This window comes from Tauraco erythrolophus, chromosome 11 (genome assembly GCF_009769465.1).
Source record: "Tauraco erythrolophus isolate bTauEry1 chromosome 11, bTauEry1.pri, whole genome shotgun sequence".
Classification (NCBI taxonomy): domain Eukaryota; kingdom Metazoa; phylum Chordata; class Aves; order Musophagiformes; family Musophagidae; genus Tauraco; species Tauraco erythrolophus.
In genome coordinates, this window is record NC_141475.1 from 11,717,544 (window position 1) to 11,736,353 (window position 18,810).

Sequence of the window (18,810 nt, forward strand, 5' to 3'; positions counted from 1 at the left end):
GAACCTGAATAAAACCATAGCTTTCGTACTAAGGTGAGACCTGGGGCTTGCTCTGACTTGTTTTGGTCAAGGCCACAGGTCAGGTTTTTCATTCAGAAGGCAGAGCTTTGAGAAGCTGCAGAGATGGCAGGCATCAAAAAAACCATAGCACATTCATGAACTGTTTAGGAAGGCAAAGAGGACATACATTATAACATAAATTTATTTCTGAATAAATTGCAACATTAAGAACTACTGTACAAAGAAAATGCATCACGCTGTTACAACTCTGTCATGATATTTGTGCTTTGTAGGATAAGTAAACATTTATTCTATCACAGCAAAAAATTGTATACTGACAACTAACTGTATTTGGTTTAAAAATAAATACACTTTCCCCATTCATTAACTCAAATGAAGCACTTTATAATACTTGGTGCTTTTTATTAACTTTCAGCCTCAGAAATGCTGAGCATTCTGAGTTGCCACTCATGTTAGTGGGAATTATGGATGTTCAGCAATTCTTAGGAGCAGGCGAGATGACTGCCCGGTTATGTTCAGTGTATGCAATAAATTGACCTTTATCTAGACAGTAAAGTGACCTTCACTGTTTTGTACATACTGTAGAGTAGATGTAGAATTACTCATGTTGTTTAATAGCCCATGTTAGGTTTTGATTCACTAACAATTTGTATTTTGTAACAAATGAGTGATGCAATCATACAAGTTTAGGAATGGTTTTAAAGATAAAATTGAGATATGGCTCTTTTTCATAAATTATTTAAAACTACTTTAAAATTTTCAAAAATATTTAGTGCAAAAGGATAGTATTTTGTTTTCTCCAATAAATATTACAGAAACATATACTGTTATATGGAAAATAAAACATCTCTTAAATATTCTATTGGGAAAAGCAAGCAGGTTTGCTACTAGCTATTTGGGTAGGGAGAGATGAAAGATAAATATTTGCAAAGAAACAAATTGCAGAAGAGCTGTCGTGACCTTTAAAATCAAACCAAATCTCTTTGGCAGAGTCAAGAGAATGTACCAAGTGCATGATACTAACAGATCATCTCAACAAGACGATACCATAGTATATCTTATCAAACAGTTATATAGATGTTATAGTAACATGAACTATCACATGTAGTCCAAACACTTATATTCAAAATGATCTGCCAAAATTTTAACAATCATTTTGCTTTCTTGTAAGTTACAAAAATTAACAGTAAGTTTTTTGTGATGAGATGTTACTCTTTTCAGCTATGCATTTATTCACCTTTTTAACAATTTATTTTATGAAACTAAAATTAAAATAGTATTTTTTTCACTTCTTTTAACTGATATGTAGCATGTTACATAGTGCTTTAAAGAGAAGCACTTTACGTAGCAATTGTACTATCATGACTCCCTCTTACCTGGTAGGGACACTGAGGCACAGAGGTGAAATGACTCGCCCACAGTCACGCAGTAGGTCTGTGGTGGGACAGGGCTGAGAAACCTGCTGCACTGACTCGCAGAGCTGTGTTGAGGAGTGTGCCAGGTGTAGCTATACCGAACTGCATTGCCTCTAAGTGAAAAGGAAGGAGTTTTTTAAGGGTAGCGACTGAGAGTCTAGATTTATTTCCTTGAGAAGAAGACAGGAATTGGGAACAGCTATGGAAGAGAAATAATCATATGGGAAGAAACTAAAATGTGTTTTCAGGAGCTTTTTATTGTGTTGTCTAACTGCAAAGGTGTTAAGTGTTCAAAAGTTTTTACCCCTTAGCAGACTATGGGGATTTAAAAATAAAAATGATTCCTTATCTAGGGATGTGGGTGTCTCTAGGCATCCTGGAACACTCTGTGGTTCCAATAGTTAAACTGTACAAATATTGGTGTTTTAAAACTGAATATTAGTGTACCATCTCATTTTAGCTGATTGATTTTATCAAATTGATGAAAATGGAACATATTAGATACTCAAGACTTTACTGTGTAGTCCATTAATTCAGAAGGCTAAAAATCTATTCCCTCCTAGTACAGTACATCCTATAGCACAATATGTCAAGAATCCCTCATGATACAGCAAGACACAATACAGCTTGGTTTTATTTTGCTCCTTGTTCAGTTGTGGAATGGACATGTGCTGTTTCTGTAGAGTTTGTATATCTTTGCTCATTTTATTCAGTGATGTTTGGAAATCAGAGCGTTACACACACCACGGCTTATTTAAACTGGAATTAAATTAAAATGCTGAACAGGTGAACTTTCTTAACCCAATTCGAGGAGCCAATCAAATAGACTTGGTGTCATCTCTCTGCCTTCCTCACTGAGCTTGCAGTACTGCACCACGGCATGAAAGATATCCCCCACTTTCCAGGACTTCCGTTGAACTAATTGCACAACATCTAAAAACTAAATAAAAACAAACAGACAAACAAAACAGGCTTAGGATTTGGTAAACGTTTTGCTAAGGTTTTGTTAGATGAATGCACACAAACTGCTGTAAGACTATCCTTCGTAAGTGCACTGCTGCATGAGGAAGGAAGTGGAAACAATTCACCGTGCTGCAACATAAAGATAATTTCTATTTATAAAACTTCATTTCTGAAGTTCCATAGCTCCCTAAAGACTGGTCAGATCTCATGACATTTTCTAAATTAGCTGCTCTCATCAATTATTTCTTGTTTATTGCAATGAAAGTAAGAACAGTGAAAGTGAGCTTGACAAAGGATCACAACTTTCCTTGTTATCGACAACTCACTGTCAAAGTAATGGAAGTGTGTCTATCCCTTTTAAAGAAAAAAAAATCCTCTCCATTGCCATCACCTATATTTTGATTTACATTTAATTTTCTATGTTTCCACATATACATCCTGTAATATTTTAAATATTCACATAGTATTGGTGAGAGGGAATTCTGGGTACACTTCTGTCACATGAAGACATTTGCCACAATTGTGGTTGAATCACAGAAGAGTATCTACATTCGATTACCTTTTTGTTGTTTTTTTTAACTTCCAAACTAGAGGTTAAATATATGTTCTTAAGCAGCTGTAAAAAATCCTGAATTTTGTCCACTTTGTACTTAACAATGGGCTTCACAGTGTCATGCATCTGGTCTCATTTTTTTTCTGAAGTGCATAAATGAAAATCAAAGCTTTTCATTTCTTTGAATTTCACAATCAATATCTAATTAGCTTGCTCCTTCCACGTTTCCAGTTTTAAACCACACAAGAAAATATTGTGTGTCTCTAGTTAGTGTAGCTGTTTGCTATTTACGTACCGAGGCCTAAACTTTTAATATGTATTTTAATGATATTTAATAGGCACGCGATTTCTAAGAACACTGTTGTAGGCAGGATGTGCTTCATTATTCTCTAGTGTATTTTTGCAATTGAATTAACTGTTTGCCGAAGCACATGGGTAAAGCTGACAGCTGTTTCTTTAATTAGATGCAATTTGAACTCTTGCTGTTGAATGCATTTTAAATTATGTTTATGATTCCCAAATGCATGTAAGAAGAAAATCAAACAATATCTCTGCTACTCAAAATGATTTTCCCATGAAAGGCCAAAATACTGATTTGTAATACTTTTCTCTTTCTCATCAATCGATTTGAATAGTGTGGTGCTTTTTGAAAGCCTTAAGGTTTGAGCCGTTCTTGCTAACCTTGGAAGTGGTGCTGGTTTGGTCATTCCTGAAATGCTGTGAGTGGCATCGGGTGGTATCTACAATGGAGCACTAATGAATCATTCAGGACTAGAAACAGTCTATGCTTTTTGTGGCCGTTTTGGACTCCAGTGTTGCTCTTGGTGCTCTGGCTTGGACTAATACCTGAGAAGGTTTCTCAGTTCTGGTAGTCTGTGTCTGTCTGCCTCTCTCTGGAAATAGACTTCTGCTTTCAAAACAGTGGTTGATGGAGGCTAAGCTATACTCAAGCAGAAGCAAGAGAGTACTGGCACACACAGCACACTTCTATTGCTAAGCCAGGGGAGGTGCTTCATAATTTCCATTCAATGATACAAAATATTTCAGTCAATCTAATCTTCCAAGGAACAGATGTGCGACTGCAAATATGGCTCCACTGGAAACACTAGTTAGTCACTGTCTGGGCTAAAACTGTCTCTCAGTGTAGTAATAATATAAGGATATGCCTACACAGATAGGTCCATCCTACCTATCCTCTGAACTTTCCATCAGCTCTGGTGCAGAAGCCTTGTAGTCCTGTTACATCAGACTGAACTTGAGCTAATGCAGGTTATCTTCATTCTGCGGTTAGTCTCTTCTGCACGTTTGAGCAGTGGGCCCATTCTTTGGTGAGCAGCAATCCTGTTCTCCAGCACAAAGTGACTATAAAGGAAATGCACTTGACCATGGTAGACCTCGCATAAATGTTGGAGGAACTGTCAGGCCCCTGCAGTACCCTGCTGTATCTCCAGCTACAGCAATTCATGAACAGCCAGGCACAAGTTCAGACCTGCCCAAGGCTGCCCTAATCAGTGTTACAGGAAAGGCAGAACCTGTGTAAGGACTAAGGAATTTCAAAGCTGGAAATCTTTAGTCCAACTTCTGTCTCACATCATAGCCAGCTCTTACTGTCACCAAACTTGTGGGATGTCCACACGCATGTGATTTTTATTTTTTAAGCCACATGCTTACACTCCATGAAAGCCATCTGCAACCCTTCAAACATGGCCACGTAAAGGACTCTCTGTTAGTTCTGCCTTGTGCATTGATACTTAATGCATCATTGATATGAAAAAAGTGAACAAATTCATCAAAGCGTGTTATAGAGGCTTTGGAGAAGGTCTCATGGTGGTACTGTTTCTTGTGCCATGGACAATCTACTAAATATTTCACATAACTTAAATTCTGACTGATTTAATCCTCTCCTCCCTTTCTGTAATAAACAATAGTATTGCCACCTTGCTGTAATGAAGATGCTTTTGCATCTGCTTTTAAGCTTGGTAACTTCAGTAAATCATAATTGCTACTGTGACTAAAGTGAATTAAAAGTACACCCAATTCTGTAAATACTACCTTTTCAATTTTTTTTTCCTGAGATTTCTTAAAATAGATGGTTGGAATTCCAAGTTCAGAAGCAGCTATCCACTGCAGGGTGGCTCGCAGCTCCGCATTGGGGCACTCTGGTTCCAGATCAAAGTTTATCACCAGTAGGTCCTTTTGACAATTAGCTATTCCCACTGAAAGCTCAGAAGTAGTTTCTGGAAGAATAATTCCAACAGTTACTGTGAAGTTACTTTTGTTAACTTCAAATTGTATGCTTTAATTGATATGGCTCAACTTACCCTCTGTATTTTCCATCCGTTCTTTAAGGAAAACCTTTTCTTCTACTAATTCACTTAGAAACAAACAACAACAAAGCTTATTAGTGACACTTAGGAACAGTCTACAACATTGCTTCATGATGGATAAACTTCTCCCTCAATGTAAGACCTAGAAAACTGCAAGAAAAAAGTTACATAGGATGAAATAATAAAATGCTGAATATATTTCATTTCTTTAATCTGTAAATTGGGGAATGCTACGGGAATTGCAGAATTATTCCCGTAAAAAGGATGAAGTACTTGCACTGTTTGTGCTCTGTGTTACATTTTACCTGGATCTGTGTATCTTTACAGTTTACATAATGACAAGCAAATGACATTATGGTAAGACACAGCAAGTCTCATCACCTGGGTGGAAATACTGAACTTCCAATGTCTGCGTTTTGCAGTGCTATGCTCCCTAGCTGAATCTTTTCCCATCTTGTTTTCTAGTTTTATCTTTCATAATTAAATACGATCATAACTATCAGTGACTTCAACTACTGCTGGTTTTAAATATATTAGCTGTGTTAAGATAAACAAATTCTGTTTAGACCTTGCAAAAATTTCCAAAGATCTTAATTTCTTATGTGCCATCATTTTCTTAAACTACAGGAAACAAGCATCAGGCACATGGTCAGTGCTTCAGCTTCCATTTCTGAACACAGTATCCATGTTCATGAGACTGCAGATTCACTACTGGTGTCACGGTTATTGCATTCATTTCATCACTCCTGGGGCAAGAGCACTTACAATACAAATTTCCAGACTGTCCCATTCTGCCCTCAATTAGGGGTTACATTGCAAGCATAAAATTTTGTTTCTAGCATGGCAGGACACTACTCTTACCACCCTCATTGACAGGATTTCAGAATCTCCCCCAAGGCTTCAAGGTGGTTACTGCAAGATGTGAGAGGAATAAAACGACAGCATGCAACATCTAGTTTGTCATGACTTAGAATCATACATGCTTAATAACTTCCTTTCCATCAGATTTGTTTTCTAGTTTTCTGTTTGAACAAAAAATGTATTCTGTGCCTTGTCTTTGATTTGTGGAAGTACAAACTTCTCACCTATTGGCTAACACCTGAGAATAGTCCCTGAAAGCTAACAGGGAGAGTCAGAAACTTATCCCTTTGGTCCTCAGAAACAGAGGGAGTGGGATCATCTTTAGGAATGTTGTAGGAAGTATCACTGTCTACTGTGAAGATGGGAATATTTTAACAAGGTTAGTCTCCGAATCAGCAGCTGAGAGAGAATGCATATAACTCTACAGAAATATGAATGCCCAGATTTCTTACAAAAAAAGAGCCTCTCGAAAGCAGGACAGTTGTAGTGTTTTCTGGTAATGAGCTGTGAAGATTTTCTGATGTCACTGACTTCACAAAGTTCCCATGTTCAATGCATGATGTACAGTCTGGGCACTTCTGCAGTGGCCATGCCCTGACTGCATCATGACATTTACCAGCTGGCAGGTTATACCAGGTTTCAGGATACCAGAATCTTTAGGCAGGTACTTGCACATCTCTTGTTAATTCAATTGTGTGCTCAGTAGAAACATGCCCACAAACAACGGCTAAGATGTAATTTGGGCCACATTATCATTTATTCTTGGAAATAATGCTATCATATTTTTTCTTTTCACTTTAATTGATCCTTAGTTGCTTGACCTTACTCGCTATTACAGTAGAGTTTTGATAATATTTGAAGTTATTCAGAGAAGAAAGTTCACACAATGGGAAACTGAAACTGCAGAAAACTGTCTTTTAGGCAGAGTGGTTGGTGGATCCATGTTCTCTTGAGAGATCCATCTGGATGGGCTTTCCTGTAATCTTTCACTGTCTAGTGCTATCACTCTGCACAGACACCTGCATGTGTTTTTTTTCTGAAAATAACAGCAGGCTCAGCAGCAGGTGCAAAGCAAGGCTTGGCACGTTTTAGATGGCATAAACGATTTGCAGTTAAAATTAGACTAAACATCAAGTCTCACTTCAGTGACTACTTACTTAATCATAGGAGAAGATGGCACGTTCTCCTGATAAATTTCCAGGTCCATAATGCCAAGACTGCTAGTTGTACTGCTGTTGCCATTGCTGACAAAGCAAAAGTTTAAATATTAGCGCCAAGCTGCACTGAACACGTCTCCATACATCTTTTTAAAATTTATTTATGTACAAAGTGAGGAGGCTGCCCCATTATGCAGAGTTCCACAAAAGCAATTGTGCTCAGCAAGTGGTTCCCAGAATGAAGCACACTAATCTGCTCAAAACAATGAGGCTTTTATTAAAATAGTTCTAGACGGAGCATGTATCGAGTGATGCTGTACACTGGAGAAAAAAAAAGTGGACTATCTTCTTGTGAATGGCTTATGCAATGAACATTTAGCTTCAAACAAAAAAACAGTCTGCATGAGTCCTTGCAAAGAAGGATTATCAGGTACAGAGATGTCCTGGAAAAAACCTGCAGAGATTCAGATACCTCTGAATGTGGTGGGTTATAGCAAGGTATTTGGTTGCCCATCATACTACTTACCTGTTGGGTGACTCCATGCCTGTAGCCAGCAGCAGATTCAGTGTATTGCATCATACCCCAAATGCTATCAGGGATCTGATGGGCCCCACAGGTAGAGTGATGGCCCCTTATGTTTCTGACTACCCTGAAAGACTGAGATTTTAATTGAAGCCAGTGCTCATTGGGACCAGTAGTATGTAGGAGTATTCTCTCTGGCTTCTTCACAAGAATGAAGTATTACATCTGGGAATATTTGGAAAAAATATACCAGTTCACTTTATAACATCATTATAAATTTGACAGTGTTTACGCAGATATTGTAATAGTTTCATGAAAAGGTTGTGAATTTGCTGACTGCAAGTCAATTAGCACAAACAAGTTCTGTGTGGTGAGTCAACTTGAACCACTATATTTTTACTGGAAAAGCAACTAATAGTATTTTTCCTTATATTAGAAGGATTGATTAGACAGTTCTTTTCCCCATCAGGTTTTTCTGAGTCAGTGTCTGCATGTCATGTATTCAGACTTGCTGTAGCAATTTTTGTTTCAATGCAGAGCCAAAAGGCACAATACGTTAGCTCTCTCACACCAAGGACTTTGTTAAAGGTTGATACTCTAATAATGGGATGAATGTTCACCCACACTGACAGACAAGTTTTGTTCAGTATTTTCTCAGCTAGCCAACAGTGCTTTCTGACAAAGACTTTTTCTTCCCTGCTTCACTCCCATACTGTCTTCTTCTCTCCTTTTTGTCTTAATACCCAAGAGAAAGATGTAACTACTTGATAATATTTTAAAACCTAATCTAAGAGCATGTGTACAAAAAACATTGCTCAGTTCGAAGTTGTGAAAGGGCTGAGGTCAAACTAACATCACTTTATAGAAACTATAAGGACTAGACAACATTTTCAAACACATCCTGACTTGAATAGGAACAAAAAGCAGGACATTGCAATGGGAGCTCTGGAATTTATGCCTACTCAGGGGAGACTTGGTCATTCTCTGTTGATCTGCTCCCCTGTGCCAGTCTAAGCAGATCAAGGCTCTATCTATGCTTTCAGTGAAGAGGTACCCGATGGGAATAGCAGTCTCATCGATCTTTGCTAAAGAGATGCCAAAATAAACATTATGCAAATAGTAGCAAATAAATCAAAGGAAAGACTGCAGCAATTAGCTTCTCTGATGGCTGCTCACCAATAATAAAAAGACCTGTCTGAGAACCAGAATGTGGCTATTTTTTTTTTCCTTTTTAAAAAATAGAGATGAACTCTGTCATTAGGCTTTCTTTACAGTATTCAGAATAAATCTCCAGCTGTTGACCCTCATTCCTGATGCAAGGTAGTCAAATCATTGGCTTGGTTGCTTAGACCATGTTGTATACTAAGAACAGACAATATGGGTACCTCAGGGATCGCTCGCTGAGTTGCAAATAGCTACTTGTGTCATCAGGATTGTCCTCATCATTGGCTAGCTGGGACCAGCTGCCAGTGCTTTCTTCACTGCTGCTGAGATGGTTTGGAAATTCTTCAACCATTTTTGTCTCTCCTATGATTTCAGCATCTGGTCTGTTCTGAGGACTGTTGCTGGTAGGGTGATAAGGAAGGCACATTGATATCGTAATATAGACAAACAAACTATTGCCACCAATCTTCAGGCAATGCTGCTGATTAAAGGCAACCAAGACTGGACAAGCTTATAATTTATACATGAAGTCCAGTTGAACATATGGGCTGAGATGCTCTTAAAAACAGATCTTCTTAGGACTGCTATAAGCAAACACAAAATAAGCCTTGTACTGAAATATGCATAGAAAAGTTTAACTTTTACGAAAAGATTTTACGTGTACAAAAATAACTTCTCACTGCATAGGTCTATTACTTAATGCACTTCAGTCAATCAGTGGTTGAGATATGTGGTATACGTTAGTGCAGAATGATAGCATTTCTTGGAAATACATATTGGCACTAAATCTCTGTCCTACTAATGGGTGAATAAGTTTCTTGCCAGGGTTTTCTATTCTGCTAGCATTGTGGATCCAAAAGAGGTCTAGAAGTAAAAACAGGAAAGTATTGTGGGTTGTGAATCACTAATGTGTTCAGCTTTCTCTGTTTCTTATGATTTCTGCTGCTTAGGTTGGGAAAGGACAAAGTATTCTTTTTCTAGGTAGGTGTGCAGCAGGTAGTCAGAAACCAGGCTGAATATGGAGCCCAGACTGAGTTTAGAAAACACAGGGTTAAGGGAAAAATGCTTTATAATTCTGCACACTTAACGTATGTCACACACTCACATATATATACACACACACACTCCCACAAACATACACACAAAAAATAAAAGCTAAATTTATGGTAACTTTTCAGAGCCAAACTGAGGGACTTTTGATATGTGGGCACAAAATAATCCAAAGCCCTCTCTTTTTGGATAAGAAAAAATTAATTGTATCACTGCAGTGCCAGAATAACAATTAAAGCAAAACTGTAGTTTTGTTGTGTTTACCAGGTGGTCTGCGTTTGCAACTTTGTGATAAAACAATATAATGCGTACTGGCAACCCTTTGCAGGATCTCTCTAGAGAAGTTCCTCTTCAGACTTTCATCTATAGTTATGGCTGAGGCACCCTGTCTTCAGTTACAGCAAGAGATTATCCCAAAAATTCTGTTGCTCCCAATTAATTAACTTGATTAGGAATACTCTGAGAAAATATCGTTGTGGATATCTCCTTTTGCCATGTCTCTCTCTCAGGACAACTGAGAAGTTGCTGCATTAATGCTGGATATTACAGAGAGAGGCAGCCTCCTCTGCAGGGAGAAGGGGGGTTGTTTGCCTGAGGCCCTCTGCTCTACTAGGCAGTCAACATCTGTCAAATGACTACACTTGTCATCCCTGACCCCTCGGGTACAAAACTCATTGTCTGTAGTGACATAAAGGCACTGAGCAGCCAGGTCACGGTGTAGTGGTATTCAGATTTTTAATGCAGGGCAGTTAGCACCCAATACTTGGTCCAAAACATGAGAGATTTTTGTGGGGGCTGTTACTTGGCACTTTGGGTTTTGTTTCATTTGTTATGCAATTACATCTCAGACTAGTGATGCTCTGAATTGACAGTTCCCTACTTCTGAACAGTCAGTTGGAACGGTTTCTGTGTATCTGTGACAAGACTGGGTCTGTTGCACTGCCTACGTACAAGAAAGAACTGTTTTTCCTTGCTGAAGACCTCTTTCCTCAGACCTGCATGGCTTTTAAAAAATTATTTATTTTTTCTAATTGACTATATGTCTGTTTGATATTTTGCCTGGAGTCCTATGTGCCTGTATCTACACTAGCAAGTAATTCCATGTGGTAGGATTGGATCAAAGCAACTGGAGCTGATGCTTTTATATCTACATTATGTATATTTCTTGGTATTTACTCCAGCCTAGACTTGATCCAGACAGCCATGCCACAAGTGGTTCAAATCCATGTGAAGGACCACTGGAAGCTTTGCGTTCCCATTAGCAGTACGAGCACATCTGGTACGCACTTATGTAGCTTCTGGTTGAGATTGCCTTAAAAGAAATCTGCATGGCATACTGCAAACAGAGCCAATGCATGGAAATGGAGACAAGTTGATTCAGAACTGTGCTGCATCGCTGAACCAAAATGCTCATGTAGGTGTAGCCTCTGGGTACTAATTCTGCCCTACCAATCCTAGTGCTTTAAACTTCCCATAGTCACTTCAGAAACTCTGCATCGAAGGCAGAGGAAAAGTGGTTATTAAAGGGCTCATAAACTGTACAAAAATAACTTCATTTTCAAACAGTCAAGATTCTAAATAGGCAGATTTCTAAATGTATCTTATTAAAAGCAGGTTGTGCTCGAAGGATAAGGAAGGTTTGTGGGGGAGATTCACTATGAAAGAATAGTGACACTATGATAATTATCTACCTAATTACTACCATACACAGGAAAGTACATGCTTTCTCTTACTTCAAGCAGAGCTTTGTCAAAAGCTAAAACAGAGCACTCCCTAGAACAAAATGAGTTACAAAACGGTTTCTAACACTAGCACCTGCACTCTTTCTAGCACTATGTGATAATGGGGTGCTGCAATTCTCCAAGTGATTGGCAGTTTAGATACTATTAAAGTAACAGATACGATGAAGTATAGTTAAATGTAGGCAATGCCTTGAGAGAGAGTCTTGCTTTTAGCCTCATAGTGTCCACAGCAAGCCTCTACATTTGCACTGCACTCTCATACTGCAGGGCTTACACCTTACCTTAACCAAAGCAAGTTGCAGATTTCTCAACAAAAGGAGTACAGCTATAATAAGGAGAGAGTGTTAAGCTATGCTATAAACTCTATGAAATGAAGTTTTAGTCTTTTCTCTTTCGAAATTCTAATAGAGAAGTCTTGAACTAAAGGAGTTCAGGGGTGCTTTTAATTACTATTTTATTTCCTCTACTAAATAATTTTTTTTTTTTTTTTTACTTGTGGCTCCAAACTGTAAACTCAGAGCCGAACTTCAAGCTCTCAGAAGTCTGGTCTTGTTTCCAGGTACACAAAGCATTAGTTATATGAACAAGCATAGCAGAGAACTAGAGGTCGAATTCTGTAGTCTTCTGTTTTACACTAACCCTGATTTTTATTATTACCTTTTTTTAAATTGAGATATCAGCCAGCGCTAAATGAAAGTTCAAACTTTGTCCACCTTTCCTGTCTTGACTATGGAAGACTTAAATATCTGTCCAGGGAAAAGTTGTCTGTGCAATATTAGACTTGAATCTCAGAGTATTGTCATATTCAAGGTAAGTTTGCTCCAGAAATCAGCACGGTGATATATGATTGGGTGATTTTATGCCATTAGAAATCTGTTTATTTCTCTAAAAGTGCTTCTCTTCTTGTTCCTTTATCAAAATAAATTACTGGGAAATTAAAACAAATGCCGAAGCAATGTGCTGATTTGCTGTTTTGTCACTTACCTATTCAGCAGGGAACTGGAAACCATGTGTTTCCCATCAAAAGCTTCTGGAGCCTTTTCTTGGCTTTGATGCTCCTTTCCAGAAGAGCCACATAAAGTTAAGGACTCTGAGTCTTTATCTGGCTCATCTCGTTGATCGGTTTCTATCTGAATTAAAGGCACTTCCCTGTGCTGACCTGCAGGGAGGCATCCAGGGCTCTTCATATGCTCTGTTTTCTCACCCAAATTTACTCCATTCTTTTTGGGTTTTGACTGAATCTGAGTTGCACTTTGAGGATGTTTGCTTTCCAGCAAGTGTTCTTGTCTTGTATAATCAAAAGAATCCTGCTGGACAACAATTAAATTTTTACCACTTTCAACAATATTTGCAGCCAGTCTGTTTGCATATTGTTCCACATGTGGTGGGGAATCACTGTGAAATTGGTCTGTCTCTGCAGCTTCTGCCTCATCTGCTATGATTTTGTTCTTGCGCATTAGAGATTCAATAGAACTTGCCCACGTCTCGTGAATCAACATATCCGTTTTCTGGTCAGTCTTGCAACTTTGGTACAGGCATGAGTCAGACTTGCAGAGACCTGAAGAAGCCACGGTACTGACTGGCTGTACACTTAAGGAATCTTGGTGATGATGAGCAAATCCATCTAATGAATTTGCCTTAACTGGGACGTTAACTGTTAGCCTAGAGCCTGATGATCTGCTGTCAGGCATTGACGATTGCCTAAAGCAAAAAGGTGATCGTAGAGAGGGTGGTAGCAAACTGCCACACCAGTCCTTTGAATTCCGAGGGGAAGATACAGTATCTCTATTTTCCTTTTCTATTTCTCTTAGCATATACCTATAAAATTCTTCTGTTATGCTTTCTGTGCTGGACTGTTTGGATGGGCAACTTGGTCTTACATTAAGATGACAGTTTTTCTTGGCTACCTGTTGCAAAGCAGAAGTTAAGATGTTGTTTGCATTTTTTCCTGCATAGTAATCCAGTAATAAATCAAAACCTCTTCCTTCATTTTCCATCTGGTTCACCATAAATCTTGAAAACTCATCTGTAATGCTTTCACAACTAGATTGCTTTGAGACAGAACTTGTCTGGCTCACAGGCTGACCAAAGGCGTTCATTAGGCCTAGGGTATTGAAGGATGCTTTCGAATCTGAGTCCTCCTCTGGTATGCTCTCACAGCTTGAGGCCTTGGCTCGGCTCCATCTTTCACAGTGCAGCCTGTTCCTGGGATGGTTTGGACCTTGCCAGATGCCATCAACCATGGATAGTTCAGTGAGGTTCATGATCTTGGCAGCCACTTCATTTGCAAAGATATTGACTGAATCTGGTGTGTCCTCAAGGTTTATAGATTCGTCTACCACCCGATTCATCAATCTTTCCTTTAGCTCAGGATGCTCATCTGTTTTTCTTTTGATCTCACTAAGTCTAGGTGCCCTGTGCTTCCGAACAAGTGAACCATTAGCATGGGTTTCCTTTTTCCTTTTCATGGTTCTGCATGATAAACTCTGAGTCACCAGATATTCATTGCCTCTCTTCCATGCACAGAACCAGGGTTGCTTTCCATTTGAATTTTCAAGACAAATGGCAGCTATTTCTGTTGCCATAGAGACAACTGTTTCTGCTAATTCTTCTGCAAAATCTGTTATACAGTATTTGTCCCTTGAATGTTTGACCTGTGGCACAGGCTGAGAAGGAAGCAAGACATGATTTCCTAACAAAGACAAGCTAACCTGAACATCATTATTTAGCACAGCATCACACTTATGTTTGGCCTGGTTTTCTGCATTCATGGTGACAGCAGAAGACAGCTGTTCTTGAACACCATGCCTACATTCACTGTTTGCAAAGGTATTTTCTCTGTCTGAAAATGATCTGTAGTCTTTCTTCTTCTGATGATTGTTACCCTGATTTGGGGATTTGTAACAGTCTCGTGTGGTTCTTTTCAGGTATCTTTTCTTGGGAGATGTTTTTGCAAGAAGTGCATTGTGCCCTGTAGCTCTACGTGTTGGTTCTGAATTCAGTGTGACACTTTCCTTGCTAGTTACATCTTTCGTATTACTTTTTCCAGTGTTTGTGACATTTCCGAGATCTTTGCCAGCACTAGTGCTGTAGGATGTATCAAATGGCTTAACAGCAGAGCGATCAAGGGGGCTGTGTGAAGTTTCATGTGCTGTTGTCTGTGCTGACCATCCTTCTGCTCGTATTACTGTCTCTGCTTTTGTGCCTTCAGAAAAGAGAGGAGAACACTCTTCAACTTGTCTTATGTCATTCATCTTCTTGCAAGTGAAATATATTACGTTAAAAAGCAACTCATTTGCAGTCTTCATGAAAACGTCTTGTGTACTTGAGCCATTTTCTGAACGAGAGTGTAGCTGTCTCTTCTTCCTAACCTCTTCAATAGAATGTCGTAGAATAATATTGGATAAGTTTTGCGCAAGTTCATCCCTGATTACTTCATCAGTGTGTGGAATCTGTGGCCTTGCTGCTGTTTCAATAATTTTTCCATTTATGGATTCCATAAAATGCCCTACATTTTTGTATGTGTTGGGTTTTGTCAAAATTATCGATGCCTCTTTGAGAAGTGCCTCTGCAATGCTATTGTTTAGCTTCTCCATGCTGCTTCCTAAAGCTATGCTACTATGAAGCGTAACGGCTGCAGAAGTCCGAGCAGCAGACAGAAGTCCACTTGAAGTTGCAGGGTACTTCTCTTCCTTTGTTTCCCCCAGACCACAGACGGCTACAGCACTTGCTACTTGAGTCATGCCACACAGCGCAGATGGAAATGAGTATTCTGTGCCAGCACAGTCATCAGGTAGCTGTGAAGATGCTGTGCGTATGTCTTCATTATCAACCACTTTGCTTTTAGAGTCTGTGGCTTCTTGATCCCGTCTGAATTTTTCTGCAGCCTGGGGACTGGAAATGGTTCCAATAACAGTGGCTGCACAAGCCAGCGCCACTTCCAGTGCACTCTGGCTGTGTCCATTTGAATGTTCTTCCTCAAAGTAATCCGAAACTTCAGCAGAATTTTCTGATTCAGCCCAGTGGCACAGGTTGGGGAAGGCAGACCCTGGCCAGTCAGATGTATTCTCACAACTGTCTGGACTTTGCACTATGACGATCTTCGGAAGTTCATTCCATGATCGGGGAGCAGATATGTCTTCTGACTTACAGGAGCTTCCCACGGAGATGCTGACTGCAGCCTCATCACTAAAAGTGGGTTGAGACTGTGACAGTCTAATAAATGCATCTTGCAGAACAGATTCTGCTAAATTCGTGGCATACTGACCTGTAGTTGCCTGTTCATTTTGTGAGGGAGGATCAGTTTTCCCGATACCTGCACAACCCTCTCCATCTGTCTCACTGTTGTGTTTTTGTGTTGGGTCATGCAGAGGCCCCAGCTCCTCTTTAGCCATTTTGGTTAAAGATACATCTTCTAATGCATGCACTAGGGAAGAATTTTCAACCTCACTAGTCAAATTAGTAGTACTAAAGGATGAAGTAGCTCTTTCAGCTAATTCCTTCTTCCACAGTACTTCCCGGTCTGACTTATCTTCAGGTTGTAAGACACCATCTTCAGCCACAACATTCAGAGCTTCAGAGACTCTAGTAGCTGCATTATCTTTATTAATGCAGTTCCCTTCAAGAATGAATGGCAATCGGGCTTTTCTGTAGTGAAGATTTTCAAATCCCTTTCCTTTATTTTTTTTAACATCTGAAGATGCTTCCAAAACACTTAACTTTTCATGACCTATTAGAAGAAAAACAAGAAATTAGTTTTTGCAGAGTACGTTGTAACTTTCCATTCAAAGAAAATGGTTGCATAACCTTTACAGTGCAGTAATGCATTACAAACTACAGCACAACCATGTATCCTTGTCTTTTAACAACAATTTAAAAACATGAATGTCTGGCTTTCCATTTTCTAAATTACAAATAAATATATGCACGAATTAACATCAAGTGTAATTTCTGTGAGCATTGCCGTGGCTGTTTTGCAGTACAAACAATAGCAGAATTATGCTCAGTCCCGTTGTTTTTACCAGTTTTATATTGATCAGCCTCATTGTCATCCTCGAGGTGCTCAGATGCTGTCAGGAAATCTTCTTCTATTGAGGACACTGAACAGTTTGTGTCATCCTCAGGCTTTAAGACATGAGCTTCTATCTGCAGCTGTCTCTCCTGAACAAGCTCAAGTCCAATCAGGAACTTGTTTATTTCAAAAATGATGCAGCTTGTGCTGTTTTTCCTTGCACACTGAACCAAGCAGACATCTGCCAGCCAAGGACACTAGAGGGGAAAAGAATCTCAAATAGTTATTTAATTAAAAACTAAAATTTATTTTAAGCCTCCCTTTCTATAAATATCTCAGGAACGTTCTGTTGCAAAGATGCAATACAATTTATCATTTAGATGTTTGTAACCCAGTATGCAGTTACATACATGCCAAAATAAGACCGCTTGGACTAACAGCTTTTGTTATACAAGTGTCTTAGTAAAGAACCTAGCTGTATCACTGGGGCATCTTTATTTTCTTGAAATTACCAAAATGTTTGTTTTCATCAACTTCTTGTTTTAAGGACAAGACTTTATTTGCTTTTAGCCACGTCAGAGTTAGCCATCTGACATGCTGTTATCAATGACCTCACACAACCCAGTATTACCTGTCTCTTGAGGGAATTGTTAGTAGGCATGAATTCCTTTTCAGGATAATTTCTGTTGCAACTCTTGTTTGAAGGCAGCCGTGTAAATACTGGCTGGCAAGATTGTTAAGTAGTGTTTTATTTTGTTTCTTTTCTCTTCTTCCTCTCATTCGTTATTTGTCCAAAGCCCTGTTATTTCAGACCAGTATAACCTCCCACTGAAAATGAAGCTCTGCTTTGTGCTGTGTTTATATAAAACTGTCTTACCCAGAGAAGCTGTACAATTAAGTCGAAAGTTCGACAGAAACTGAGAGAAACGAACTCTTGTTATCCTCATTTTATTGATATTAAAACTGTTGGATATTTATACAACCACAGAGCTAAGATGATGTCTTTGCATGGGACCACTTTTGGGATAAGGATGCACTCTGCAGCAAAGACAAGCTTTTGCAGCTTGTGATCTTGTGCTGTACCTCTAGGCCCTCAGGAAGGAGCCAACTTGAGCAGAACCAACTCTGGATCAAGGCAGTAGATTTTAAGCTGTGCAAAAGATGTCCTAGACCTGCATTTGCACAGTATCTAGCGTAAGGTAACCCCATTCTAGATGTTTTGGTTTTGAGTGCAAATGCAAAGCAAATATCTAATAATAAAGGGACTGGGATGAGTATTGTGTTGGAATAGCATGTCCTATTAGTCTGTTCTTCCTTTCCACCTAAAAAATGTGTCTGAACAGAAAACCAGATAAATTAGCGTGTTAAAAGTAAACCGAAAAGATAGATTTTGAACTAGCTGCTAAGAAACTGGTGCTGAATCAGACATGAACATATACCATATTATGAAAAATGTTATTAAAAACAGATGCAGCCTTAGATCAAACATTCCCCTGTTTGATGAAGAAACATGCTGTTTCTTCGGTCTACAGTTTGCAGGGTTGTACTTGTGAAAAGGGCTGAGGGGGAGAAATCCTTGTATGAAAACTATGCGAGTCTCCTTACAAATTAAATTCTCTGGAAAGCCAAACAAATGTAAGGACAAACATAGCATGTGCTTATCTGACCAATAAATCTCACCCAGTCTCAATGCAAAGCTTTAATCATCTTACAACACAGAAATTTAGGTTAGCTCTCATTTGTCTCTTGCCTGCACTTTCTCTGAGAGGGCTGGCAGTCTCAATGGCCGCAGTCTTTTGGAGATGGGGATGACCTGGATACGTGAGTCAACTTGCTTACGCCTTGATACACCCTTGTGTGTATTGCAGAGGCTCCCCCCAGGGAAGCGGGACTTGGAGCTCCGCTGCTCCCACCATAGGCTTGTGCTCTTATTTTTAAAATCTTTCTAAATTCAGTCATTAGTCAGAAGTAGCAAGAAAGCTCAATAACCAGGCTATTTCTCTCTCTAAAGATCAGCTTATCA

General features: G+C 39.1%; 1 protein-coding gene across 3 annotated transcripts in view; it reads right to left on the reverse strand.

Moving 5' to 3' along the window:
* Positions 1 to 2,232: 2,232 nt before the first annotated feature.
* SPHKAP (SPHK1 interactor, AKAP domain containing) overlaps positions 2,233 to 18,810 on the reverse strand; it is a 53,468-nt gene continuing 36,890 nt past the window's right edge. Inside the window, exons 5-11 of one of the 3 annotated variants that reach the window (XM_009990965.2) lie at positions 16,798 to 17,044; positions 12,761 to 16,505; positions 9,206 to 9,385; positions 7,298 to 7,384; positions 5,274 to 5,326; positions 5,005 to 5,189; positions 2,233 to 2,376 (exon numbers count right to left, since the gene is read on the reverse strand). In XM_009990965.2, coding sequence (XP_009989267.2) covers positions 2,233 to 2,376; positions 5,005 to 5,189; positions 5,274 to 5,326; positions 7,298 to 7,384; positions 9,206 to 9,385; positions 12,761 to 16,505; positions 16,798 to 17,044 — 4,641 coding nt within the window. Of the gene's footprint in view, positions 2,377 to 5,004; positions 5,190 to 5,273; positions 5,327 to 7,297; positions 7,385 to 9,205; positions 9,495 to 12,760; positions 16,506 to 16,797; positions 17,045 to 18,810 lie in introns of all 3 variants that reach the window. The other 2 variants (XM_009990966.2, XM_009990964.2) reach the window with 2 other exon arrangements.